A 25,698-nucleotide genomic window follows, 5' to 3' on the forward strand; every position below is an offset into this window, starting at 1 on the left:
GCTTCTTCTTTGTATAATTCGCAGGCGAGCTCACTAAAATCGTTTATTAGCAATTTTTGGCCTGGAAACAGGTGCATTTGTCATTTTGTGATTATCTGGGAACGGATTCATTATCCGCGGGGCTCAGCAATATTCATAACTGTCAGCTAATTCATCTTCAAAATTACCGCAGCCTTTAGATTTTTAGGGCGTTAATTTGGCAAGTTATTTTGGCTTCGACGCTTTTTAGGAAAGTTTAAAATGTCCAATTACTGTAGCAAGATTGAAACTAAAGGAGCAAGTTATTGTGTTGAAGTTCCACTTTAAAAAACTTGCCTAATGCTAGTGCCAACAAAGCGCCAATACGTTTTTTTTGTGTTGTTATTGTTTGATGAAGAATCAAGCACAATGGGGTGCCTGACATTGTCAAACTACAGTCAGATTTGCACCCAGGATTTGAGCGCACTTCCAAGGCATTTTCCGCATGGGTGCCCTTTGACCTGTATCGAGGGCGATTTTACGCGAGACTCGGATTTGATCTTGTTATTCCGAGATCTGGGTCGCGCGAGGGGCCGGGCTGAACCTGTTAGCCGATCGATGGTGCCGCTGATGAAGGGCCTAAGCCTATTTGACTTCCGTTTGAAAAGCAAAGACGGTCGATATTCAACGGACATTCCGTATGGAGATCGAGAGATTTAAATATGCAATTATTTCGCCCCTTGTTTGAACCTCTTCAAAATTTGAAAAAGATCTTTCGTAGCTGATTTTTATGAGCGAAATCAAAATTTCGAATCCTATTACATCCAAGAAAGTTGTCATAAAGTCGATAAAATCAGTTTTTGAGTACTAAGAAATAAGTTAAAAATTATCGATTCTGCTAGACGCCGTCATTTAAATCTGTCGGTTGTGTTTTCACGGGGCAGAGTGCGAGACAATTGAACTCAAGAATTGGAGCTTGAATCACACAGCTCGAGTGTGTAGTGATTTTGGAAAGCTGGAGAACAGAGACCCTTGAACTTGACTGGGCAACAACAAAAAAAGCTAACGAGAGCCCAGCATGTTGTAGCAGCATTAGCAGTCGTCGTTTCGGAGCGCCCTCTGGCGCCCGTTTGTTGCATTTGACGGTTTACTACGTCGCCTGGTCTTCAAGGCAGCCTTTTCTTTGAATCTTCTGAAGACGGTCTGTTCTAGTGGAAGTTTGATTGAGAGTAACAGACAGAGAAGAAGTGGCGCAACACTCGGCGCGCTAGGGAGCAGCGGGCGCGTGGTTCAACGCGTTACACTTGGACGAAAAGGTTGAAGAGCGCGCGCGCACCACGCAAAAAAACTCACAACAGTGAGCGCTACTGCCACTGCTTGAGATAGAGATTCGACGCCCTGCGGCTGCGCACGGAGCCTTATTGCACAAAACAGCGGTGACCTCCCCTCAAGTCAAAATTCGAATATCGCAGTCACTCCGAGTCACTCTTTCACTGCGTCTTACCAAACCGAGTAGTGAATAGGCCCTGCCGAGCGATAAGGACCCCCACTAATCGAGAAAGAGAGAAGACAACCCAGTGACAAAAACCCTAAACAAGAGACACGAAGAATAGAGATTTTCCTGAACGAAGACGCTCAGTAACTTTCTGACGAAGACAGACCGGCACGAAGATGGGCTGGAAAAGTATAGCCTTATGGCTACATTTAGCGAACAGTTGGACCTTGACGACCGAGAAAATCAGCGAAAACGAACTCTACGACCAGTAAGTTGATGAATTGGGAGGGGATGAGTCGGTTAGATTTACGATTAATCGGAAATACGGTTTGATTCCTCGCGACATATAAAATGATAGTTACTTAGAATCCTGTTTCCGGGCCCGCCTTCCTTTCCGGGGGAAATAGTTATAGAAAAACAGATGATCGATAAAATACGAATCGATCAGTGGTCCGTCAGCTTTCGGGGTAGGGCTCCTCACACCCGAGCATAGTTTTTGATGTGCGATTTTGTCACCCCGACCCCCTGCCATGTGCGGATGGATTTGCGGCTTTCTGAAGGTGATTTGGGCGGCGTTTTGGTGACGATTCTGATTGAAAATTTTGACCGAGACATTTTTCGGGGAGGAAACTCGAGCTTGATCGAAAAGTAGCTAGGTCAAGCGTGGCGAATTCAGTTCCAACCGGTTGCCCGCCTAGACCGAAGCAAGTTGAAAGTCAGCCATCCGGAACGACCTTCCAAGTGTTCGCTCTTTTCGTGATAGCGATCTTTAATCGCGCCCAATTATTTCAAAAAAGTATTAGCTACAGTGAATTCCTTTGTTGAGAGCTTTAATAGGGCTATCATTAGTTCCATTATATACTCGATGTCATTAGTTATTTATTGAAAAATATGTGATGTCGGAAAACGAAACGCGTAGGAAAAAAAGTTTGCTTGAAATCCCGGACAGGAAATAAACAAAATCGACACTTCAAAGTACCCAAATATGTTGTTTACCGGGCGGCACTTCAACCCCAAAGTGGTTTGCCTTTCCTTTTTCCTAAATCATGGTTGCCGCGTTTTGCAATTCTAAATGCAATACAGCTTCATAACATCGCTTTTAGGGACTCTGGCGAATACATAAAAATCTTCTCGTCGAAAGGTGCTGATCAATACAAAATTTCTGGAGTCGATTCTGGACCGTTCTATGTCGAATCAAGGAGAGATGAAACTTTGTGCAGTGACAATGTCTGCGGAATCCTGTGGCTCAAACGAGGAATCAGGCTTGATAGAGAAGAGAAAGACTCGTATAAAGTTACATGTGAGTTAATTACGAGTTTATTGCTGTCTTTAGCGCTATAATTTGCTCCTGCAGGAGTTATTGCAAGACTTGATTTTTGCTTTTTTCAAGTTTGAAAAAGGCAGGATTCTCGTCGCCTGTAAAATGATAAGCGTTTTTCTATTGCCCCTCACGCTTTTGATGAATAAAAATCAATCGCCAAGCAAGCGATAACGCTTCAATTTAGTGACGGCATTAGACAGAAACGGCAACCAGGTAGAAGAGGACACCCTTACTATCGAAGTTCTTGATGAAAACGACAACGCTCCAATCTTTACCGCTGCATCTTCCAAACTTCAATGCGATGAAAGCACTCGAACTGGCGGCAGCTGTGGAAAAGTCGAAGCAATCGATGCTGACGCTGGAAACGCTGGCGAAGTCGAATACAGACTTCTGCCCAACCAGGAGACATGGAAAAGACGAGGCGGCGATCTGGAGACCAAGAGCATGGGAATCTTCAACATCAACAGTGAAACTGGTGAGATCACGCTGAACAATCCCGGCCCTTCTTATTGGGACGCTGAATCGTACGAATTCGTCGAGATCGAAGTAACTGCTCAGGAATGGCTCACAAATTGGCAACTTTGATCGATCGTTTGTGTTTTATATATCGTGACAAATTTAATGTAATCGGAGCGTGGCCATCGCCGCCCGTGGAACCCTTCATCCCCTTAATTTTGGATCTGAGATCGATGACACGATCTTATTTCCCAAGCTCTCTAAGCTGGGACAGTAGGCATATTTTTAAGGCCGAGCTTAGACAGCTGTCCATGTCTTGTAATCCCCTACGCGGCCTGTTGTCCATTCTCACCTATGATTTGAAACTTCAGTTTAGTCATTACACTTAGTGAGCCAAATTAGGATGCACCTGGTAAATCAGCGCGAAATCCTCCAGTCACCGAAAAGATCACAATCTACATCAAAGACGTCAACGATAACCCTCCTCGAATCGTTGACTATGAAAAGGTCATCAAAGTCGGCGAGCTGAAACCAGTCGGTTCGGCGATTGGAACCGAAAATTTCGGCGGCAAGTACTCTTTCCGAGCTACTGATGCGGTAAGATATACAAGCAGTCGAATTTCAGGCTAACATAGAATTAAGGATGTCGACCCAGAAAACAACCGTGTTACCTTCCGGCTCAAGTCTGAATCTAGCCCCTTTGAGATTGTGAACAAAGATGATAACACAGCCTTTCTCCAAATCGCGAAACCTGGTCTCGACTTCGAAACCCAGAAGCAATGGAACATCGAGGTCGTCGCTGAGAACAAAGATGCTGCTGATCGTGGCAAAGATGCCAACTTTGCTATCACGATTGATGTTTTGGATGAAAACGAGCCCCCAATTTGGGACGATACTAACATCATCTTCAAAGAAGGAGACACGAACGGAGCCAAATCGCTGCGAGACAACCCACGAGCGAAGGATTTAGACTTTGGTGGAAAATCTCCTGTTACTTATCGAATCACCAAGGACCCTCTTGGATTCTTCGATGTTGATCGCAACTCTGGCACTCTTACATATGTCCACGTTAGTTCAAAATAAAAGGGTCAGGTATAATACTTTGCTTCAGGCTGCTCCACTAGATCGAGAATGTGAATCGCCAGCTTGCAACTACAGGAATGGAACCTACGCTCTCGAGCTCGAAGCCTGCGATGATGAGAACCTCTGTGCCAAGAAAACCCACTACATCTTCATCGAAGACATCAACGACGAGGGACCACGAATCGAATACAACGAACCCGTCTGCAACATCCTCGATTCTGGCTCCTATGTCGTTATCAAGGGCTCCACCGACGTAAGTCTAACTACAGTATTAACGGAAACAAGATCGCACTACTTGAGTAGTTACGATCGCGTCCAGTTTTATATTTCATCCAAGTTTGTTTTTATCTGGAAATCTGACTAGTAAATAGACCAATTTAAACCTTATGAAAACTCAAATTCTGCTTTTAGCTGAAAGCTATCGACCGTGATGACTGCAAAAAGGACCACTGTGGTCCTTTCAATATCAAAATCGTTGGCCAGTATAGCAAGAAGTTCGACTTGTACAAAAAGGACGATGACACTTATCAACTTCGGTAGGACACGTTCAGTGGTTTTCGTATACTAAATGTTGTTAACAGATACATTCCGCAAAAGTCCCTCCCTGTGGGAGAAACGATGCACATCCAAGTAAGCGGCACCGACCACGAAGGAAACAAGCAAGACTCCGTCATCACTCTCAACGTCTGCAGGTGAGCCTTTATACAAATTGGGTTAATCCCTACTGGACAGGGGTGGACTTTCATTTATTTTTGTTCGGCCATGCATAAATTTCTCCCGCCAGGGCCGTGGTGGTGGCGGTGTAGTAAGGGGGAAAGATCACCGAAGCGTGACTCAACGGGCGGTAATCTGCGGTCTTATTCACCACCACATGATGAGGCTTGTTTCGGAAATAGCACCCTTCGAAATGCGATTTAGATAGTTTTTTCTACCAACAAATAATTGAATTTTGCTCTTTCCATTGATTTAATTTCCGATAGCGTGTTAATTTTGGCAAGTGGCAATGCTTTCTTTCTGAATATCGCCACCCCATCGCGCTCAATAATTCATTTTATCACTGGGACTCGCTGAAACTTGCCAATTAGGATTATAGCTTGAGGAAATCAGGCCTAGAAGCTTATCCGGATAGACGCTTGACGAAAGCAACAGGGTGTAAAATCGGTGAAATTTGAGCCCGCCTAAATTTAGAAAGCTAATCTTATTCCCGTTGATTCCTTGACACATCTCTCCCTGCTGTTCTCAGGGGAGCTGACTGAGCTGGATCGCACCGATATCGGAGCTAATCTTTAGATCTGTCAACCTGTCGGGGGCATATGGCTCTTCTTGTCGATAGAAACCAACGTCTCTCCAAAAAATTCCACATGTTTTCCGTATCAATTTTTAACCAGCTCAATGTCGATAAATTCCATGGTTCATTATTACTAGTCACGGTTGAATATTTTCTGTAAGGATTTTAATAACAATTAGACTCACAAGCTCTGACAGGGCTGTTTTCAATTCGCCACAAAAGGGCAACCCGCTGTGTTAGACAAATGAATCCCTGACAGTGATCCCATCGAGTTTATCTTGTCTTGGTGCGGAAAGGGGTTATAATAAATTAAAATATTTCACCCCAATTTCTTTCAACAAAGGCGGAATGCCTCCCTTTTACCAAATCCGGATGAGAGCTCAAAGGCGTTTTCTCACGGGCGCATAATTTGGGTGGCTTCGAGGAATGTCTATAGCTTTTCCTCTAAAAAATGTTGAACGTTCTAATAAACTACCGTAGTTGTCAAAAATCGAGTGACTCGCCAACCGTGGCTTGCCCTGTCGTTGCGACGTCGGGCTTTCCATGGTGGTGGTTCTTTGTTATGGCCGCGCTTCTTATCATTTTGGGTAAAAACCAGTTTTGCTTTTTGCATTTTAGTTCCTTTACTAACCCTCTCAATCGAGTGCTTGCTGTGATTCACTAACTAACCCTAATCCTAGATGCAAATCTGCTTTCGACGAAGCTGATTGTGGCTTTGACGAGGCCATCGCTGCAGGAGGAGGCGTTGTCGGCCCCTTCTTGGCCATTGTTATGGCAGTTATCGTCATTACCTGTGAGTGTAATTACTAAAATCTCTTAGCTCTTCACTAAACAAAGGCTTTGCATGATTTATTCTTTTACTTTGAAACCAGTTCTCCTTGTTAATTTTAATTTTAGCAATCGTCGTTTTGCTCATCTTCATCAAAATGAGACGACAGCCTGAAAAGGCTGATGCTCTTATCGATGACGTCGATGATGAACGTGCCAACATCATGGCTTACCACCACGAAGGTGGTGGAGAAGAGGACCAGGTAAAGATTAATTACTTTAACTTTACTTTGTTTCGCGACTTTTCATCTCTAACATCAAAAATTAGACCGATTACGATCCTGAATCCCTCGTTCGCGCCAAGCACCAGAAGAACTCGTTAATGAAGACTCGTCCCGTCAAACCCAGCCTCCTCGGCCCTGGAATTCCTCCAGAAGACATTGGTCAATACATCAACGCGGTTAGTTGGCCCCTTGACCCGCATATATTTGACACATGTTTTAGGCAAAGGGTCAAGCAGATGAAGATCCAAGTTCACCTCCATATGACTCGCTGCTCACCTTTGACTACGAAGGAGGCAACTCCATCTGTGGCGATTTATCCGAAATTGCTTCGAATGCTTCTGATTACGACGATGTAAGATAGAATCATCAAAACTGATTCTAACTTTATTTTTAGGACATGAACCTGGACAACTGGAGCTCGCCGAAATTCCGCAAATTGGCAGATCTTTACGCCGGCCGTGAAAATGATGCCTACGATGGATGAATACCCTATCCGCCCAAAAACCTAATTAAATGAATATAAAGCTGAACCGGTCGAATACCTGATTACCAGTGTGCCTTCAAAATCGTCAAAAACAACGACCGCAACAATCCAACAACCACAATGCGCCAGAAACAAACAAAAACGTTTCATTGTGATTGCATAATCTATTATATTGTGAATAGCCAGTCGTTACCTTTCATTGTTCAAAAACTTCTACCCCACAATATCGTACCCCCACTCGAACCAACCAAAAGCTCCTTCTGAATTCCGATCCACAAAATCTGCTTTCCTCATGCTCAGAAAACGAGCGAAATGAGGCCTTTCAAATAACAAAATTCTGCTTTCCGTATTTTTTCAATTACCAATAATACTTCTGCTATTTGATGCATCATTTTGCATCCAAAATGGTGCCAAAATATTTTTCCTTACTACGCTGAGTTCAAGCCACCTGATATTTTGTAAGCTTTACTTGCTTGAAGGTAGATTTTTATTGAATATATTGACGAGCAAGTCGAGTTTTATTTTTAGAAATAATTCTCTGTACAAAGCATTAAAGTCCTTTATTTCTGCGAATTTCGCATAAACAGTCTTTCAAAAAATTGAATAAACAGCATAAAGAAAACATTGACGTCGTATTTTATTCGTTTGCTTATCGCGCCATTCGTCGGCCAATAACTGCTCCAGCGAGAGCATTATCGTTTCTAGCACCGATAGCTGCACCCAGAAGAGCACCACGGTTAGATCTCTGAGCTTCGGCGGCTTCAAGCTCAGCTTGACTTGGCCCTGTTTGGACGATGACTGTTTTGGGTTAACGAAAATTCACGAAAAATATAATTTCACTTGCTTTTATTTTAACCCTTTCCTATGTCGCCAGCTTGCTGAGGAGGTGCAGGCTGTGGTGGAGGAACTTGTTGGTAAGTCTGCTGGTAACCTGGGTGTGGTGGGTAGCCAGGATAAGGTTGGGCAGGAGGTTGTTGATATCCAGGATGAGGAGGATAGCCTGGCTGAGCTGGTGGATAACCTGGGTAGCCAGGTTGGTGAGGAGGATAACCTGGTTGCTGAGGAGGATAGCCAGCATGCTGAGGTGGGTAGGGTGCTGGAGCAGCCTGTGGAGGAGTCTGTTGCTGAATAACTGGAGCACAGACTATCACGTTGGGCTCCGCAGGTGGAGCAGATGCAACTTCAGCTTCTTGAGCTTCAATTTGTGAGGCTTCGAGGGCCTTTCTAGTGTCCTCTTCGAATTGGCGATCGGCTTCTTCCTGGGCCTTTCGCCGTTCTTCTTGCTCTTAGAATTTTGTGAGTTGAAGTTTCAAAATAATAGAAAACCTTGAGCCTCCTTTTCCTCTTGTTCCTTTCTTGCTTGTTCCTCGGCCTCCTTCTGAGCTTGTTCTTCTGCTTCTTTCTGAGCCTGCTCTTCGGCTTCAGCTTTCTCCTGCTCTTCACGAGCAGCCTCGTCTTTCGCAGCTTTCTTTTTCTCTTTCTTGTCTTTTCGTTTATCAAAAACAGCCTTGGCGGCACCACCAACAGCTAATGCACCGAGAAGACCCATTTTTAGTAAAGTGAATGTATTAGATTTGAATGAAAGATCATGCGATGGGAGGTGGTATTTATACAAAATTGATAGCAAATTTGCATAGAATGATTACTGACGGTCACAAGTATGCATTAAAGGAATTAGTCATTATTTTTACGTCGTAGGACGAGTTCGTTTGTTTTCTGACATTGAGAAATGCTCTCAGATTTGTGCCTTACTCAGTGATTTTCCGTTATGAAATATATATTTATTGTACTTAGTAGACATAGTGAAGTAGTTTTGCAGGTTAGGTTTGGATAAAATACGGTATTTATCGGTAATCAGAGTCATCATCCTCATCTTCAGAATCTTCATCACTGTTTTGGTCGGAAAAGTCGTTTAGGTTATTTGACGGATATCCTTGGGAGATCTTCCACTGGTAAACTCGACATTGAGGCAAAATCTCATTTTTCAAAAGCTGAGGAAAGTTAATTTAGTCAGTAGATAATGACGTTTTACCGATCCAAAAGTGCCGTAAGGGCATGCTCCTCCAGCATCAGCCATGTATTTGGCGAACTTTGGCCAGTCGATATCATTTGGCCAGTATTTTCTGTCATCTTTGCCACTGTAAGTGAACCGAGTCTTATCCGCTTGGTTGATACACTCTTTGATATTTTCTTTCTTGTCACAATAAGATCGGATTATTTTTAATCTAAAGTCAGCATTAGCTTTGTCTACTGCTAAGAAAGTGTTACCTTCGAGTGTCGATTTCCATATTATTCTTTCCATAAAGTTTTTCAACTTGCTCATCAAAAGAGCTGTTGAAATGGTGATACATTTCCATGTCGTAATTATTGAACTGGTAGAATCGTGCTTTCTGTTTTGTCGAAAATTGAACTTCGTCGTGTGTTTTACTTTTTCGGCTGGACGTAGAGATCCATAAAGTCCATGCAGAGTAATTTTCTCATAACTAGAATACTCTCTGCGAATTTTTCCGTTATCATGACGAAATCCATCGCCTTTGTAAACTGATCAAGGTCAGAGTTGAAGTTCGGCCCAGCATCGAGTCCCATTTCGAAGGTCTGAAAGTTTCGTGCTCGGAAGCTCCAGGGAAGTGAAGCGTTGTAGCATTCTATAAAAATGACATCATGATTGGGTCCTGAAACACGTGTAAGTCCCACCTGGTATACAATCCATGTACTTTTCGAAATGCTCGCCGGCTTTTCCGAGCATCGCGAGAAATGGCTGACCTTCACAGGCCAAGTTACAAGCATGATCAACCATTCCACTTTCTCTCTTGTACGATCCGTAAAAGAAGTCGAATACAGATTTGTAATGACTAAGAGGCTCGCGAATCGAGGTCAGGAAAATTGTATCATCGTGCGTTACTGATCGAACTGCAGACTCATCCCAGCGGAAATGGTTGAAAATGATGTCGTATTTGTCGGTCTGAAAGAATATTTAAGGTCAGACGATTAGCTAACCGGATAATGCTAATAGCAATTGAATCCTATTAGCATCAGAATATCTCATCGTTTCTAAAACTTTACCTGTGGTGGAGCAACAAACTCAGGCTTAAACTTTCCAGGATATCCTCCAACAAAGGATGCGAGAGGCTTTGATGCGGCATAAAGTTTATGCTTCTTCTTGAATCGATTGAGGATTTCAAAGATAGTTGAGCTCGCACATTTGTGCTTTTGAGAAAGACAATATGACGATGTGGCCTGCATGTTCGCGCTGATTCTTCGTGGGTTATTCCGAGGTTGGAAAGAAGCTCTGGGATTGTATTGAAAAACGATGAAAATGATTATGTCTGACCTTGAATAGAGCTAGCATCTAACAACAGGTCTTCAATAGACCGGCCGTACCAAGCTGGATAGCCTTCAGAATCTACTTCGCCTTCTACAGCTACTGGAATCGGATCATTCAGAAAATACTTATTCTTTCCATTGTCTAGTCGAAGAATATCAGGGTCAAAGTTTGGATCATCTTCTACTGCTCTTTGAAGGTTGCCGATCAAAAGGAAGCTAAACATTTTTGACTGAAAATTCTAGCGCAAAGTAACAAACCATAAAAAGCACCAAAAGCAGGACATAATTTAGAACTGGCCGTTTCTCTACGTTCTCCATCAGCATAAAAATGTTTCTCTGAACTTATTCCAGCTCTTGTAACGAGTGAGTCAATATGCGTATCGGGTTCTCATTTAGCGGTCTTTTGCAAAATCCACCGGTCGTTTAGTGTTTCCCCGCTGATCGCAACAGTGTGACGCTCCCCTGGCTGTTTAGTGGGAAAGTGCGCAAGCAGAAGGATGAAAATTTTCCCTTCTGTGTCGTTTCAGATATCCGAGCGTATTAGATTTCTTATATTAAAATTTAGGGCTCGTCTGTTTTTAATTTGAGTATTTTATTTACAGTTCGAAAAAATAGCTGTATAAAAATTTTCAGTAAATAAATCAGCACAGAAATTTAAGTTATTACATGATATATTATTGCCAATAAATTATTTTGCTTTGTAGCCCGTTATTAATTTTCATCTGAGAAGTATATTCCAATAAAGTCTTCTGATCCTTCATGGTCGGTAACCCAGCCCGCTTCGTCCGACGGGTCCATGTCTTTGTTGCAGTTGTTTGTATGACAGCATTGATGACAAGTGGACGTAGTTCGCAAAGATGGGAAACATTGTTGGGCTGCTCGAACGAGGAAGTTCTGCTTTTTATTATTGTAGCAAGCAACAGCAGCCTTGCAACCCATATTGATTGTTACGACCTTAATTAATTCGTAAAAATACCATGAGCAGAGCTGGATTTACCTGGAAAGCTGGGTTATCTGGATCTGGTTTAAGGTTATCTGGGCCGGAATAAACATTTCCGTCGAGATAAACTTCATCTTCGAAGGCAGACATATTCATAAAGTTCTTTTGCGTAGTGATGAAGCATGAGTCCTGCTCCTTGGCGCAGAATTGTTCCTTACCCTGAGATCTGCATTCTTCGTAAGTTTTGGCATTCACACACTAAACATTTTTTTGCTGAATGAAATTGACTAAAAAGACTTACGCTCCAGCAGCTTGTCTGTGGCTCGCCAGTTCGCTCAGCAAAACGCGGGAAGGCCCATTTATGCTGAGATGGTTCGAGCTCATCGATGATGATCTTGCCAGTATCTGGGTCTCGCTCGTAGAATGTTCCACGGTCTAAAACGCTTATAGCATCAGCAAATAGAGAATAAAACTAACCATATTCCATATCGTCATCGTCCATGAGAATAACAGCTCGTTGCTTGCCCCAGTTTGCTCGGACATTGTGTTCGGACTCAACTCCAAGAGCTTGCTTGAGCAAAGCATACTTAGCCTGAGGCGTGAGATATTTGACCAGTTGAGGGGGCACACCCTCGAATGGTTTGATCGATGTGACCCATTCTGGCGAGTCGAAAGCCTCAGTTCGATCTTCGTTGAAGTCAAATCCGGTTCCGCGGAAGTCATCGTCAGATGTCTCAAATGCTGGTCGATTTTCAGAGAATGAGGATGAGAATGAAGAGTCAAATTCAGGAGCGTTGTTGACGTAATTGTCTGTGAAAAATGACACAGCGTCCTTGTGAATAGGCGAAACAGATCCTTTCACGAGTTATATTTTCAAATATTTGGGTAAAAAGTCCAAAAAGTCGATTGGTATCAATTTATGAATAAAAACTCATTCCTGTATTGAAGTCTTCTTCCTCGGCAACTGGCATCATCTGCTTCCACTTCTGATCAAAGTCTTCATAAGTGAAATAGAACTCAGTGTACCACTGCTCGACTTCCTGTGCCATAGCGCTCAAGTAATTTCCATATTGAAGTGCGGCTTCAATCGGGGCAATATCTCGGATAACTGGCATCGATGGGAAATTGATCTGCTCTGGTTTAATAGGAACGAATCTATCCTCTGTCTTTGCAAGCTCATCGTTGATCATGTAAGAGACTTTCTCTGCAACCAGATCGTAGATTCCTTGCGCTTGAGCCTTGATATCCTCCTTCCATGCTTGGATGGCGCCATAGTTGTAGTGAATTTGTTGGAAATCGGGTTGTTTTGGAAGTTTTTCGAATTTGATATCGCCGATAGGTTTGCGGGTTGTTGTAGTTGTCGTTGTAGTCGTCGTTGTAGTTGTAGTCGTTGTGTATGGTACTCGAGTGGTGAAGATCTGATATCCTCTGGAATTCTTGTATTCGGTTGGATTGAAATCGATCTGCACGCCATGATCTCGCTCGTAATCGAGAACTGCTCTGAGATAAATATCCATAGTAGCATCGATTCGTTGCTGCTGGATTTTCAAACGGTTGTTGAAAAGCATTTTGTAATGCTCGTATTGATAATGTGGTTCGTTAGGTCTCTGAGGGCGCATTTGGAATTTAGGTGGGAGGAATGGCGGCTGAAGGTCATCAGGAGGAGCGATGATTCCCGTATCAAATTCAAACACGAATGATTCCTTTTCGTCTGGTCTTTTTGGACGAGTGGTTGGAGCTTTAGTTGTTTTCGAGTTCTGGTACTCGATCTGTGCATGATAGTAAACCTGCATATCCTCTTGGTATTTGAGCTCAGCTTCTTGCTTTGCCGCCATCCATTGTTGAAGTTTTTGAGAAAACTCATTCAAATAAGAGCTGTATCGGCTCGGAGATTCTCCAGCATACTTTGGTCTTCTTGTCGGCTGCGGTGGAAGGTTCAGTGTTGGCATTGGCATTGTAAATGGCTCTCGAGTTGTTGTAGCGTAACCTTCAGTTGTCGTGTAATCGACTGTAGGCGAGAGATTAGTTGTGTAGTCCCCTGTTGTTGTGATAATAGTCGTTTCAAAAGCAATGGTAGTCGCAATAGTCGTTGTCGTATAATCTGGGAACTCAAAGTTCATCTCTTGGAGAAGCTCTCTCCATCTACTGAGCATCTCTCGGTATTTCTCAAGGTATTCTCTGTATTCTTTACGAGATTCAGATTTCTTCTTTCCACGGCGGACTGGTCGAGGAGGAAGAACAGATACAGCATCATCATCAAGTCCCGAAACAAGCTCGTCAAGTTCACCGAGCTCAAGGTCGATCAAATTATCAAGCCAGTCATCGGAGGCATCTTCAGAGTTAGCACTTGAGATCTTGTCGAAGTCTTCAGTTCGCTCAGCTTCGTCAGTTGGATCATAACATGAAAGAATCTGCTTTTCGTCAACCTCGACAAAGCTCTCTTCAAGGCCTTCTCGGCACTGACATGTGTAGGAGCCAGGAATATTGACGCACAGCACTTGATAGATGTCATCATGCCGGCAATCATCATCGAGAGCAAGTGCGCATTCGTCGATATCCACACATTTGCCACTAAACATCTCGTAGCCTTCCTCGCATTGGCACTGGTACGATCCAGGCAAGTTGACGCAAATTTGATTGTCTCCCAAACATGAAGTCGTGAGATCACACTCGTTGATATCTTCACAATTGAGACCATCTCCCTCAAAGCCATCTGGACACAGGCACGAGTAAGAGCCGATAGTATTCGTGCAAATAGCATACTGATGGCACTCATGATCGAAAGATTGACATTCATCAAGATCTTCGCATCTTCCATTCTTAAATTCCTGACCTTCTCCACAATCGCAAATATAAGAACCAGGGCTGTTGACACAAACAGAGTCGAAACTGCACTCGTCGTAGCCAATCTCACATTCATTTAGGTCTGAACAGGTCACACCATCGCCATAGAATCCTTCGATGCAAGAGCACGTAAAGCTTCCGTCAGTATTTCTGCAAATAGACCCTTCAGAAGCGCAGTTATGAGTTCCAGTAGAGCATTCGTCAATATCAGCACAGTTAACACCGTTTCCTTCGTAGCCAGCGTCACAGCTGCACTCATAGCTTCCATCTGTGTTCGAACATGTTGCTCGATAATGGCAGCTTGCAATGCCATAAGCACACTCATCAATATCTTCACAAGTCATTGCCTTTCCAAGTTTGTATCCTGAGCTGCAGACGCATTTATAGCTGCTGATGGTGTTTAGGCAGATTTCATTGTCACCGGTGCATTTGTTTCCGCCAAGGCATTCGTCAATGTCTTCACATTGATCACCAGCAAAACCACTCAAACAATCACATGTAAATGAGCCTTCAGTATTTCTACAGACACCATTCGGTGGACAGATTGTTTCTGTCGTCATACACTCGTTGATATCAGAGCAATGAGTTCCTGAACCAGAGAAGCCGCTGTTGCAAGAGCAGGAATAAGAGCCAAAAGTGTTCGTACAAGTCGCATCCGCATGGCATTCGTTAATTCCGGAACATTCATCAATATCGACACAGTCACCATTCTTGCTTTCGAAGCCAGTGTTACAGATGCAGTTGTATCCTCCTTTAGTATTCTGGCACCTCTCAGTAGCAAGATCGCATTCATGTGTGTCCTTCTTGCACTCGTTGATATCTTGGCAATAAGTTCCAGAGCCCTCGAATCCGTCAGAGCATTCGCACTTGAAGGATCCAGGAAGGTTAACGCAAGTTGCATCAGAGTCGCAATTGTCGATTCCAACAGCACATTCATCGTTATCAACGCAATCTCCATCAGAATTTTTGACGAAGCCGTGTTTACAAGTGCACTTGTAGGTACCAACTCGATTAAAGCAATCAGAATTGTCGCCACAGATAGATGCATCTTCACATTCATTGATGTCAACACATATACCATCATTGTCAACGAAGCCATCATCACAGCCACAGACAAAGGAACCATCTGTATTTGTACATCCAGCGTTAATATCACAATAATGTATGCCACTGATGCACTCGTCGATATCCTCGCATGACTTGCCGCTGTCGCCAAAGAATCCAGGTTTGCACTGGCAGGTGAAGCTTCCGTCAGTATTCTCACAAGAGGCATTTTCGGAGCAGTCATGGGCATCATTAGCACACTCGTCAATATCAACACACTCTCCATCATTCATTTTGTAACCGTTGTCGCAGAGACACTCGAAAGTTGATGGCAGATTGTTACAAGTCGATTGAGCAGGGCATCCGTGAGTACCATCTCGGCACTCGTCGATATCGAAACATTTCTTGCCGTTTCCGAATGAACCATCAGGGCACGTACACTTGAATCCTCCTTCAGAATTCACACAATCAGCTGTTGAATCGCATGGGTTGTCAGTAGCACATTCATCAATGTCTACACAGACTCCATCAACCATTTCAAAGCCAGATTTACAGTCGCAGATCTCATCACTGCCTTTCTTGTAGCAATAAGCGTTATCACCACAGTCCGTCTTTTTGCACTTCTTTTTAGGTGCACAGTAAAATCCGTTTCCTTTGTGTCCGGCGAAACAGTCACACTGATAAGCTCCTTTGTTATTGGAACAGTAACCGAGGTCGCTGCATTTATGAGCTCCGAGCATACATTCGTCTTCATCCATACAGTTGAATCCGTCACCAGTGAACCCCTCATTGCAGAAGCACTTATAACTGCCTTGAGTGTTCAAGCATCGGCTATTTTTATGACAGCTATCGATTTTCTCCGCGCACTCGTTGATATCAACACACATGAATCCATCGCCAGAGTAGCCAGATTTACATTCGCACTCATAGCTGCCGTCAGTATTGAGGCATTTAGAGTCTTGCGAGCATTGATGAGTTCCAAGAGCGCACTCGTTGATATCGGAACAGGTGAATCCGTCTCCAGTGTAGCCACTGCCGCAGCGACAGTCAAATCCTCCGTTGTTATTGACACAGTCTGCTGACGGGGCGCAGAAATCAATGCCAACAGAGCACTCGTTCACATCAACACAAGATCGCCCATCACCAACGTATCCGTTAGTGCAACTGCATGAAAATCCTCCAAATTCATTCAGGCATCGGCTACCAATCACAGCGCAATTATGAATACCAAGAGCACACTCATCAATATCCTGGCATGAATAACCATTTCCTCGAAGGCCTCGTTTGCAGTTACAGATGTAGTTGCCAACAGTATTTATGCATTCTGCTTCAGGGTGGCACTTATGCTGAGACGTGCTGCACTCATCTTGATCTTGCATTTACCATCAACCATAATGTATCCGGAGACGCAAATGCACGCGTAGCTACCGTCAGTGTTTTTGCAAATGCTATTTTTGCCACAGTATTTTTATCTTGTGAGCACTCATTAATATCCATGCATTCGCCTAAAACAGACTCGTATCCCGCAGAACACGAGCATTCATAAGATCCAGGAGTGTTGGTACAGTCGGAATTGTCGCCACATGGATTGTTAGCACACTCATCAATGTCATCACAATTTTTAAACCCATCACCTTCGTATCCATCTGGACACTTGCATTTATGATATCCGTCTCTATTTTTGCACTGAGCAAGTTTATGACACGAATCTTCTTCTTCGCATTCATCGATGTCAACACATTTCGAGTCGACAAGCTCATGACCTTCTTCGCAAGTGAGTTCAAATCCTCCGAGTCTATTTTCACAACTTCCACCTTTTGGAATGACGAGATCGTCCGCCTGACATTCGTTGAAATCAGCGCAAACGAACCCGTTTCCGACAAAACCATCTTTGCAGGCGCAAGAAAAGCTTCCTTCTGTATTCTTGCAAGAAGCATTTTCGTGACAAGAGTTAACAAGTGAGCACTCATTGATATCGGTGCAAGTGAAACCCGAGCCCTCGAAGCCTTCATTGCACATGCAGTCGTAAGATCCATCTGTATTAGCGCAAGAAGCGTTCTTATCACACTCATGGCTTCCATCAGAGCATTCATTATTATCGACACAGATTTGACCGTTTCCTTGGAATCCTTGTTCGCACTTGCACTTAAACGATCCTTCAGTATTTTTGCACTTCGCATTCTCGTCACAATTGTGAGAGCCATTTTTGCATTCGTCGACGTCGCGACATTTACCCTTCTTGTCCATTTCAAGACCGTCAACGCATCTGCATTCGAAATCCTTATCGTTCAAATCGACGCAATATGCGGATTTATGACAATCAGCCTTTTTGGTCGCACACTTTCCAGTTGGTTTGCAGTTGGTTACTCCATCGCCAGAGTATCCGACGAGACAAGAGCAAGAATAAGAACCGATGGTATTAGTACACTGAGCAAACTCAGCGCATGGATTTTCATCGCATTCATTGACATCAACGCAGAAATCACCATCATTTCCACTATCGGCAAAGCCTCCTTTACACGTGCACTTGAAGGAGCCTTCAGTATTTGTACAGATAGATTGGCCAGAACAAGCATCTTCAAGGCATTCGTTGACGTCGACACAGGTAAAACCATCACCACTGTAACCAGTATCGCACTCGCATCTGTAATTTCCAGAAGTGTTGATACAGTTTGCATAAGCAGAGCATTCATTATCACCGGAAACACACTCGTCGATGTCAGCGCAATCAATACCGTTACCGGCGAAACCATCCGAGCAAGAGCAAATGAAAGAGCCGCTTGTATTCTCACAATTTGCATTGTTGCCACATGGATGAGAGTCACACTCGTCGATGTCAATGCATTCTCCGCTAATCATTGAGAAGCCCTCAGAGCAACTGCACGAGAAACCGCCAAAGAGGTTAGTACACTCCTGGTTGTTTCCACATACAAATGGCATTAAACATTCGTTGATGTCGTCACAGGATTTTCCATCGACTGAAAGGCCAGAATCGCACGTGCATTTGAAAGAACCGAAAGTGTTAACACAATCAGCATTTCCGTCACATAAATTAGAGATGTCACATTCATTGATATCCGTGCAAGAACCGTCAATCATCTCGAATCCAGCTTCACACGTGCATTCGTAAGATCCTCGGTATTTCGGCAGTTTGCAAAGAGACCACAAACATCAGCATCTTCAACACACTCGTTGATATCATCGCAGTTAGCTCCAGCGTATCCAGCAAGGCATTCACAGTTGTACGATCCTTCGCTATTAATACATCTCTCACGATTAGAGCAAGTATTAACATCAATACATTCGTTGATGTCATTGCATTGTTGACCATCTCCGGCGTAACCATCTTTGCACCTGCATTTAAAGCTACCGTATTTTTTCATCTTGCAATCAGCGTTAGAATCGCAGTCATGATTGCCAGTGTTGCAAAGATCTTCAAGCTCACATCCGCTTCCAAAGTCTCGGAATCCCTCGACACAGTCGCACTCGAAAGAGCCTTCAACGTTCGAACACATACTGTCATTGCCGCAGACATTGTCGATCGCGCATTCATCGATATCGATACAAGCGTTGTCTTGTTTCTCGAATCCAGGAGGGCAGAAACATTCGAATGAGCCAATATTGTTGACACAGTAAGCTTTGTAACCACACTGAGAGTTTTCACATTCGTTGATGTCTTGGCAATATCCGTTATTGTCCTCGTAACCGGTGACACACGCACAAGTGTAGCTTCCTGGGGTGTTTTTGCACACGCTATTGACACCGCAGAAGAGCTCAGACTTAGCACACTCATCAACATCCTCGCAAGAACCGTCATTGTTTTCGATAAATCCTTGGGCACAGACACAATCGTAGCTTCCGAAAGTATCAGCGCAAACTTCGTTATCGCCACAAACACTATCATTTTCTCTACATTCATCGACATTATAACAATTGAATCCGTCTCCGGTAAAACCGTCGGTGCAAGTGCAATCGTAGCTTCCGGCAACGTTGGAGCAATCCGCATATTTGCTGCAAATGTTTTCACCGGCACATTCATTGATGTCCTTGCATTTCTCACCATCACTTTCGAATCCGGTTTTGCAAGTGCAGTCAAAGGATCCGATTGAATTAGAGCAGACTGCGTGTGCTTGGCAAGCATTCTCTTCAGAGCATTCGTCAACATCTTCGCAGGTAACTCCGTCACCCGAATAACCCTTTTTACAGACGCATTTGAAACTTCCTTCAGTATTCTCGCATTTCGCGTTTTCATCACAGTTGTCTGTTTGAGCATTACATTCATCAATGTCAAAGCACTGTAGTCCATTACCGCCATAGCCATCAGAACAAGAGCAAACAAACGAGCCGACTGTATTTTTACAAGAAGCATTGCTGTCGCAAGGATCTTCAGAACACTCATCGACATCTTCGCAGTTTTCACCGCCATAGCCAGGATGGCAATTGCAATTATAAGATCCGGAATTATTCTCGCAACTGGCGTTTTCTGTGCAGGAGTCAAGTCCAAGTGCACATTCGTCGATATCTGCACATGAGCTGCCTTCTTTCTAAATCCAGATGGACAGACGCATGTAAATCCTCCGTCAGTGTTACTGCAAACTAAATCACCGGTGCAGTTATCCTCTTGAGTTGAACACTCGTCGATATCATCACATTCATCGCCTGCGTATCCATTTCTGCAGGAGCAGACAAATGATCCTTGGATATTTTCACAATCTGCATGCATGGGGCAACTGCTATCAACTGCGCATTCATCGATATCTTCGCAAGCGTATCCGTCGCCAGTAAAACCAGCATTACAGGAACAAGAGTAACCACCAGACGTATTTGAACAAGCTCCATTAGACGAGCATTTATGAGTACCATCATCACACTCATTAACATCCACGCAATCACTATTTGAAAGAGTGTAGCCATCGTGACAAATGCACTCGATATTTCCATCGATTTCGGAGGCATCCGAATGTGTTGGACACTCAAGAACAGCTCTGTTGGAAGCAGCGGGATTAACACAGGAGCCGTCGATTTTCTGCCAGTAGTCCTTGCAGACACACTTTGACCCACCTGCGAAATTTACACATTTTTCGCCAGATGCACATTCCGATAGACCAAGAGCGCACTCATCGATGTCGATGCAGATTTCTCCGTCTTTTCTGAATCCTGGGATGCACTGACATGAGAAAGATCCGATTGTATTTGAACAGACTGATTGGGGAACGAGAGAACATGGCTGATCGACAATGCATTCGTTAATATCAGCGCAGATGCCGTTCACTCTCTTGAAGCTAGCTTTACAGCTGCAAGAAAAGCTGCCAACTGTATTTTCACAGTTTTCTCGAACCTTGCAGTCAGCAAAACCTTCGTCACACTCATTGATATCTTGACATACTCCAGCGATCATTTCGAAGCCAGCATCACAGCTGCAGTCGAAGGATCCAACAGTATTAGTACACACGCTATTATCTGGGCAAGCATCAGCTAGAGAGCACTCGTCAATATCTGAACATGTCAATCCATTTCCAGTGAACCCTGGTTTACAAGCACACTCAAATCCAGGGCTTGTATTTTTACAAATAGCCTTGGCGTCACATGGATTCTCTTCGCACTCATTGATGTCGACACATTCTATTCCATTTCCAATAGTTCCATCGGGGCAAATGCAGTCATGTGATCCAGGAGTATTGAAACAATCATTCCCGTTGCAGATATTTTCGATCTTGCATTCGTCAATATCGGTACATTTTCCATCGACGAGCTCGTATCCGTCAACGCAGGAGCACTCGTAGGATCCAACCGTATCGGAACAGATGCTATTTGATCCACAGATATTCTTTGGAGAGCACACTCGTTAACGTTGTCACAAGATTGTCCATTGCCAATGAAACCACTCATGCAGGTGCAAGAGAAAGAACCTGGAGAATTGTTACAGACAGCGTTTGGACTACAGTCACTTTGTGCTTCGTCACACTCATCAATGTCGATACACTGAAGAGCGCCAAGTTTTTGGTATCCATCATCGCACTGGCAGTCATATCCACCAGCAGTATTGACACACTGAGAATTCTCGCCACATTTGTTTTGCCCGTTCTCACACTCGTTTATGTCCTCGCAGTAAACGCCATTACCGGAGAATCCATCATCACAAAGACACGAATATGAACCCGCGGAATTCGTGCAGCTAGCATGAGCCGAGCAGGGGTTGTTCTCACACTCATTGATGTCGTTACATTTTCCGTCATCGAGGACAAAACCATCTTTGCAGATGCACTCATAACTACCGGGCATGTTCAAGCAATTAGAGTTATCTTGGCATGTTGATGAATCCGTACACTCGTCAATATCCGAGCAAGAAACGCCATCTCCTTGATAGCCATCGTTACATTTGCACGAGTATGATCCATTATCGTTAATGCAGTTTGCATTTTCATGACAGTTGTTGACTCCCTTGCATTCATCAATGTCATTGCAGACTCCGTCAATTTCTTCAAATCCTTTCGCACATTGGCAGAAATAGCTACCTTTTGTGTTTTGGCAGTCGAAGTTTTTGCCGCAGTCACTTGTTTTTGTCGAGCATTCATCGATATCATTGCAGAAAAAGCCGTCACCTTCAAGTCCTGGAAGACAAGAACATTCATATCCTCCCTGAAGATTATTGCAAGAAGCCATTTGGGAGCATGAGTTTTCTCCAGATTCACATTCGTCAATATCAGTACATATTTCGCCTGAACCGGCATAGCCTGATCTGCAGTTACATTCGTATCCACCGTTAGTATTCACACAGGCAGCATTGACATCACATCGATGATCGCCGTTACTACATTCGTCAATATCTCTGCACTGATCACCAGTTTCCATGAATCCAGGTTTGCAGTGACAAATGTACGAGCCGAAAGTGTTATGGCAGTCTCTCTGGCCACAGATACTACCGTTGCCACATTCATTGATGTCGGTGCAGTGTTGCCCGTCACCGGTAAAACCATCTCTGCAGGTACACGAATATGAACCAACTGAATTTGTGCAAGAAGCGTTTTCATCACAAGGATCAAACGTGCATTCGTCGACATCGAGGCAATTTTTACCATCGCCATCGAATCCAGATTTGCATTGGCAGCTGTAAGATCCGTCAAAGTTCTGGCACTCCGCATTTTTATGACAAGAATTTTTTCCAGTAGCACACTCGTTTATATCGGTACAGAAAGTTCCGTCACCAGAGTAGCCATCTTTGCAGGTGCACTTATGACCACCGAAAGTATTCTCGCAGTCAGCATTGAAATCGCAACTGTGAGTGTCAAGCAAGCACTCATTCTGGTCCATGCAGACAAACCGTCGCCACTGAATCCATCTTTGCAGATGCAATCATATGTTCCAGCGGTATTGAAGCAATCAGATTTTTCGTGACAATTGTGTCTGTTGGATTCGCACTCGTTAACATCTTGACAAACTTTTCCATCGCCAGAATAGCCCAATTTACATTGACATGCATACGAACCAAGGGTATTTAGACAGTTGGCATTTTTGTCGCAGCTGTCAGTTCCTGCTTGGCATTCGTCGATGTCGATGCATTTTCCAGAAGAAGACATTCTGAAGCCAGAATCGCAAATGCACTCATGACTTCCGATAGTGTTTTTGCATGTCGCATGCGATCCACAAGTCGATGGAGAAGCGCATTCATTAATATCAACGCAAGAAAGCCCGTTTCCAGAGTATCCAGAATTGCACTTGCAGCTAAAAGAGCCTTCCAAATCGGTGCACTTCGCATTCGTATGACAGTCGTCTAAGTTCAAAGCGCATTCGTTGACATTGTCGCAGCTCTTTCCGTCACCGACAAAGCCAGATTTGCAAGTACAGGTGAATGATCCCTGAGAATTGTCGCAGTAGCGTGCTCGGAACAATCATGTAGACCCATTTTGCACTCATCTTTGTCATCGCAACTGTACGAGCCAAAAGTATTGAAACACGCAACATCGCAATCATGAGTGCCGTTGCTACATTCATCAACATCTCTGCAATTTTCAGGATTTCCGAAGAATCCCTCAGAACATTCGCATTTAAATGATCCATCTGTGTTGACACAAGATGTGAGTTTCTGACAGTTATGTGAGCCCTGAAGACATTCATCATCATCAAAACAGCTGAGTCCACTTCCATCGTATCCTTCGTTACAGGAACAAGTGAAACTGCCTACGGTATTAGAACAGGATGCGTTTTCATCGCATAAATTAGCGTCGCATTCGTTGATATCCGAGCATTCGATTCCGTCTCCTTCAAAGCCGTCCATGCAGTCGCACTCAAACGAACCGTGAATATTGATGCACTCTGCATTTGCCGCGCAATTATTTTCACCAGTAGCGCACTCATTGACGTCAGAGCACATGAATCCATTTCCTTCAAAGCCAGCTGAGCAAGAGCAGTAATATGATCCGATAGAGTTCTCACAAGAAGCGTCTGGGCTGCATTCGTGAGTTAGAGCTTCGCACTCATTTGTGTCTCTGCAAGTGAAACCGTCACCAGTGTAACCGGATTTGCAAGTACAGGTATGAGACCCATCAGTATTATCACAATTTGCCTTGTCGCTGCATTCATGTGATCCAGTGGTGCATTCATTGATGTCAACGCATTTGCCGTTTTTCTTTTCGTAACCGCCAAGACAAGCACACTGGTAAGAGCCAACAGTATTGACGCAGTCAGAGTTTTTAGGACAGAAAAATGAATTGATGCTGCATTCGTCAATATCCGAGCAAACCTTTCCATCTCCTTTATAGCCAGCTTTGCAAGAACATGAGTAGGAACCAAAAGTATTGAGGCACATTGCATCCTCGTGACAGACATCAACTTCAGTGTCACACTCGTTGACGTCCGAACAACTCTGGCCATTTCCATCAAAGCCCGCGTTACAAGTACAGACATACGACCCAGAAGTATCCGAGCACGTCGCATCAGCATGGCAATCGTGTTCGCTCGTGATACACTCGTTGATATTGTTACAGATTTTGCCACTTCCAGAATAACCGGCTTGACATTGGCAACTGTATGATCCTCCGTTATTGATACAATCAGCGACTTCATCACATCTGTGTGTATCATCAGTACATTCGTTATTATCAACGCAGGTCTTTCCATCGCCAGAATATCCATTTAAGCAAGAGCATGTAAAGCCTCCTTTGTTATTTATACATCTGGCATTGTCGTCACAATTGTGTTTTCTAATATCAGTCTGAATACACTCATCGATATCCTTGCACTCGTATCCGTTGCCCATGTAACCAGAGTTGCAGTGGCAGAAATAAGAACCGTCTGTATTGTCACAAGTTGCATCTGCAGAACATGGCGAAAACTGGCATTCATCAATATCTGAGCATGAGAAACCATCACCTTCATAGCCAGTGGGACAAGAACAACTATAGCTTCCGATTGTGTTCGTAAATCTTGCGACGGCGTGGCAATTATCAAGTCCTTCGGAGCGCTCGTTAATGTCATCGCATTCAATTCCATCGCCTCTGAACCCAGTTTTGCAACTGCATTCAAAAGAACCAACAGTGTTTTTACAATCCGCTGAGGCATGGCAATTATCTGTATTCGCAGTGCATTCGTCAATATCTCGACAAGTTTTTCCATTTCCGCTGAAGCCTTCGTTACAAGAACACACAAATCCAGGAGAACTGTTAGTACAAGATGCGTTACTGTCACAATCATGATCGCCAGTATTACATTCGTTGATATCAGCACAGTTTTGACCATCTCCCTCGAAGCCATCATCGCAAGAGCAGCTGTAACTTCCATCAAGATCAGTGCAAATGGCATTATTGCCACAGACCTTTGCCTTCAAGCATTCATTGATGTTATTACAGGTTTCGCCGTCACCAGAATAACCGTTGTTACAGGTGCAGGTGAAGCCCCCGTAAGTATTCATGCAAGAAGCATTTTCATGACAATTATTAGTTCCTTCGAGACATTCATTGACATCGACGCACTTATCTCCATTCATCACAAATCCCTCATTACAAATGCAGTCGTAAGAACCCTTTGTATTAACACAGGATGAATTTTCGTCGCAGTTATCTTGCTTGTACATACACTCGTCAATATCGAGGCAATCTCCTGCTGCACGAAGGAGTCCATATTTGAAGAAGCCAGGCTTACATTTGCAATTGTAGCCGCCTTTTTCATTCACACAGATTGAATTTCTTCCACAATTATGCATTGAACCAGCGCACTCGTCGACATCATCACAAGTCTCACCGTCGCCTTTGAACCCTGGAAGGCAAATGCATTCGTAAGAGCCAAGGGAGTTCATACATCTAGCATTTTTATCACACGAATTTGTGTTTTGTGCACACTCGTCCACATCAGAACACGTTTTTCCGTCTCCAATGAAACCTGGTCGGCAGCTGCAAGGTAGCTTCCAACTGTAT

The 25,698-nt window shown here is 43.8% G+C and overlaps 6 protein-coding genes across 7 annotated transcripts; 1 reads left to right on the forward strand and 5 right to left on the reverse strand.

Annotated features, from left to right (window-relative positions):
* The first annotated feature begins 1,212 nt into the window (after positions 1–1,212).
* Positions 1,213–7,511, forward strand: LOC145696781 (cadherin-10-like). Of its 2 annotated transcripts, none has more exons than XM_081773881.1 (13): positions 1,213–1,721; positions 2,557–2,753; positions 2,959–3,330; positions 3,631–3,827; positions 3,873–4,298; positions 4,342–4,566; positions 4,725–4,849; positions 4,895–5,005; positions 6,082–6,188; positions 6,499–6,632; positions 6,698–6,829; positions 6,874–7,005; positions 7,048–7,511. In XM_081773881.1, exons 1-13 carry the CDS (start codon positions 1,630–1,632, stop codon positions 7,135–7,137), a joined length of 2,340 nt encoding a protein of 779 aa, XP_081630007.1. In that variant the 5' UTR covers positions 1,213–1,629; the 3' UTR covers positions 7,138–7,511. The 2 variants fall into 2 exon arrangements, with proteins under 2 accessions (XP_081630007.1, XP_081629999.1); XM_081773873.1 differs by lacking the exon at positions 6,082–6,188 and adding an exon at positions 6,282–6,394 and having other exon boundaries at positions 1,215–1,721; positions 7,048–7,510.
* Positions 7,512–7,973: 462 nt separating this feature from the next.
* LOC145696797 (uncharacterized) lies at positions 7,974–8,701 on the reverse strand. Its single transcript, XM_081773892.1, has 2 exons — positions 8,464–8,701; positions 7,974–8,422 (listed from the first exon to the last, which is right to left on the reverse strand). The coding sequence occupies exons 1-2, from the start codon at positions 8,684–8,686 to the stop codon at positions 7,989–7,991; spliced, it is 657 nt and encodes a 218-aa protein (XP_081630018.1). The 5' UTR covers positions 8,687–8,701; the 3' UTR covers positions 7,974–7,988.
* Positions 8,702–9,508: 807 nt separating this feature from the next.
* On the reverse strand, positions 9,509–10,685 carry LOC145712073 (galactosylceramide sulfotransferase-like). The gene is made up of 4 exons (XM_081789760.1): positions 10,519–10,685; positions 10,201–10,468; positions 9,832–10,099; positions 9,509–9,782 (listed from the first exon to the last, which is right to left on the reverse strand). Exons 1-4 carry the CDS (start codon positions 10,683–10,685, stop codon positions 9,562–9,564), a joined length of 924 nt encoding a protein of 307 aa, XP_081645886.1. The 3' UTR covers positions 9,509–9,561.
* A 371-nt stretch (positions 10,686–11,056) lies between these two features.
* On the reverse strand, positions 11,057–12,252 carry LOC145695273 (uncharacterized). The gene is made up of 4 exons (XM_081772275.1): positions 11,879–12,252; positions 11,703–11,836; positions 11,459–11,659; positions 11,057–11,415 (listed from the first exon to the last, which is right to left on the reverse strand). Exons 1-4 carry the CDS (start codon positions 11,901–11,903, stop codon positions 11,173–11,175), a joined length of 603 nt encoding a protein of 200 aa, XP_081628401.1. The 5' UTR covers positions 11,904–12,252; the 3' UTR covers positions 11,057–11,172.
* LOC145695278 (uncharacterized) lies at positions 12,252–22,997 on the reverse strand. Its single transcript, XM_081772281.1, is given in 6 exon segments — positions 12,252–16,629; positions 16,751–18,394; positions 18,397–19,749; positions 19,752–21,128; positions 21,131–22,605; positions 22,608–22,997. Coding segments are annotated over 6 exon segments (10,419 nt in total). The 5' UTR covers positions 22,867–22,997; the 3' UTR covers positions 12,252–12,318.
* Positions 22,933–25,661, reverse strand: LOC145695264 (uncharacterized). The gene has a single exon (XM_081772264.1). The coding sequence runs from the start codon at positions 25,578–25,580 to the stop codon at positions 23,067–23,069; it is 2,514 nt and encodes an 837-aa protein (XP_081628390.1). The 5' UTR covers positions 25,581–25,661; the 3' UTR covers positions 22,933–23,066.
* Positions 25,662–25,698: the final 37 nt, after the last annotated feature.

This window comes from Oikopleura dioica, chromosome 1, assembly GCF_907165135.1.
Source record: "Oikopleura dioica chromosome 1, OKI2018_I68_1.0, whole genome shotgun sequence".
In the NCBI taxonomy this organism is placed as follows: domain Eukaryota; kingdom Metazoa; phylum Chordata; class Appendicularia; order Copelata; family Oikopleuridae; genus Oikopleura; species Oikopleura dioica.